The sequence below is a fragment of the Elephantulus edwardii genome, unplaced genomic scaffold, assembly GCF_000299155.1.
Source record: "Elephantulus edwardii isolate Elephantulus edwardi_28Jun2011 unplaced genomic scaffold, EleEdw1.0 scaffold00097, whole genome shotgun sequence".
NCBI classification, from domain to species: Eukaryota; Metazoa; Chordata; class Mammalia; order Macroscelidea; family Macroscelididae; genus Elephantulus; species Elephantulus edwardii.
Genome location: NW_006399847.1, coordinates 8,541,198 through 8,543,175, shown reverse-complemented (window position 1 = coordinate 8,543,175; position 1,978 = coordinate 8,541,198). Strand labels below are relative to the sequence as shown.

The 1,978-nt window shown below is 37.2% G+C and overlaps 1 protein-coding gene across 1 annotated transcript in view; it reads right to left on the bottom strand.

The window, feature by feature from the left end:
- Positions 1-1,978, bottom strand: part of ARHGAP28 (Rho GTPase activating protein 28) — a 326,300-nt gene that overhangs the window by 162,538 nt on the left and 161,784 nt on the right. The window contains 1 exon segment of the mRNA XM_006891409.1: positions 315-327. Within this exon segment, the coding sequence (XP_006891471.1) occupies positions 315-327 (13 nt within the window).

Here is a 1,978-nt window from a genome sequence, read left to right as displayed (position 1 = left end):
ACAATAGCAAGGAGTTGGAAACAACCTAAGTGCCCATCAACAAACGAATGGCTAGAGAAGCTGTGGTATATTCGCACAATGGAATACTAAGCTGCCAAACTCTTTAACCATCACATTTTCTTTGTTCACCAAAAAAGTATGAAGGCAAACAACCAGATGGGGGAATGTCATCAGAAATAATATTCTGATAAAAATCTATAAGGCCAAATATAGAAAAACACATGTTCTGAGTTGTAGTCTATATTTTTAGTTTGTTTTTATAATTGTCAAAGATTGACTACCTACCTAACCTACCTTCCTACCTACCTACCTACCTATCTAGGGGGTCTCTGGTAACCTAGTGAAAAAGGAGTTGCACTGCCAAGCCAAAAGCATGTAGTTCAAATCTACCAGCTGCTCTGCTGAAAAAAAGATGGGCAATCTCCTCTCATGTGATTCACAGCCTCTGAAAACCCACTGAAGGGTCAACTATGACTTATTTACAACTCAATGTCAATGATTTTTTTCTTTTCAAAGAGAAAAGTGAACTGAGGGGAGGGGTAGGCAGGGAGGAAAATGTGCTAAAATGAATGAATGAGGGGAAAATTAAATGGAAAGAACATGCTGTGAAAAAATATTTCATTAAAGAATATAAGAAATAAATAAAAAGAACTATCTATCTAGTTGTTATTAGGTACGTTTGAGTCAGCTACAACTCATAGCTACCCTATGAGCAGTTGAGTTTTCCCTATCGTGCATCATCATCAGGATCTCCTTGGACATGCTCAAACCCAATGCTTCTGTCACTCTGTCAATGAATTTTGTTAAACATCTTCCTCTCTTTCACTGACTTCTGCTTTTCCCAGCCTACTATTTCTCCCTTATATGCAAATATTGGTAGTTTTATTGGTTTTGTCTTCCTTTATTGACAGGAGCCTCTGAACAACATGCTCAACGTAAATGAGAGGAAGTTTCGCCATCCTTGTCTCCAAGGAGCATTCTGACTGCTCTTCCTCCATTGCAGACATATTTGTTCTTCTGGTAATCCACGGAGTATTTGATATTCTTGTTCAAAGCCATAATTAAAAGGCATTTCTTTCTTTTTCAGTGTTCCTGATCCATTGTCCAACTTTCAGATGTATACAAAGCAATTGAAAATATGGCTTGTGTCAGGCACGTCTTATTTTTTAAACTGAAATCATTGCTCTTTAGCACTGTGAAGATGTTTTTGTGTTTTTTTTTTTTTAAAGATTGAAAATGTCAATGACTTTATTTAACGGAGATCTACTATAATCACTTTGGTTCCAGCAGTCAGGACAAAAAGCAATGTATTGCAGATTTTATTAGTATCCATACAAATAAATATAATCCAAATCAATCGTCATCTAGTTAATTCTATTGAGGCTAACTTCATGTGTGTCTAAGAACTGTACTCCTGAGTTCTTTTCCTGTGACTTCTCAGAAGTGGATTATCAAGCTTTTATTCTGAATTACATCTAGTTGGGTTTGAACCACTAACCTTTTGTTTAGTTGTCAGGTACTTAACTGTTGTACCTGCCAGACTTTATAGTCCTCAGATAAATGTGTTAATTTATTTCAGTCATGTAAACAAAGTTTATTCACTTGTCTCAGTTCTCGATTACCCTGAAACAGAATGAAGCGTTAATATTCACTCAGTATTACTGATAGATGTACCTTCCTTGGGAGTCTCAGACCAAGGGTTTTGAGAGGTTAAGAAAGTCCTTCTGACTTTACATGCACACCATAAAAGTCTACTAGTTAAATTCTTATGAATGTCAAAATACTTATTTTGAGTAATTAAGAGATCTTCAGCATTCTCCGTCATTTGTAATTACAGTTCATTGGAACGAAGTCTTGTTCTGAAGGACCCCCGAACCGCTGGTCCTGTTCTGTCCCGAGTGGACAGCGAAGACCCAAGACTCCAAGACACCAGCTTGATGCAACAGCAAGAGATAAGAGGTTTATTGCGGAGCTCCGG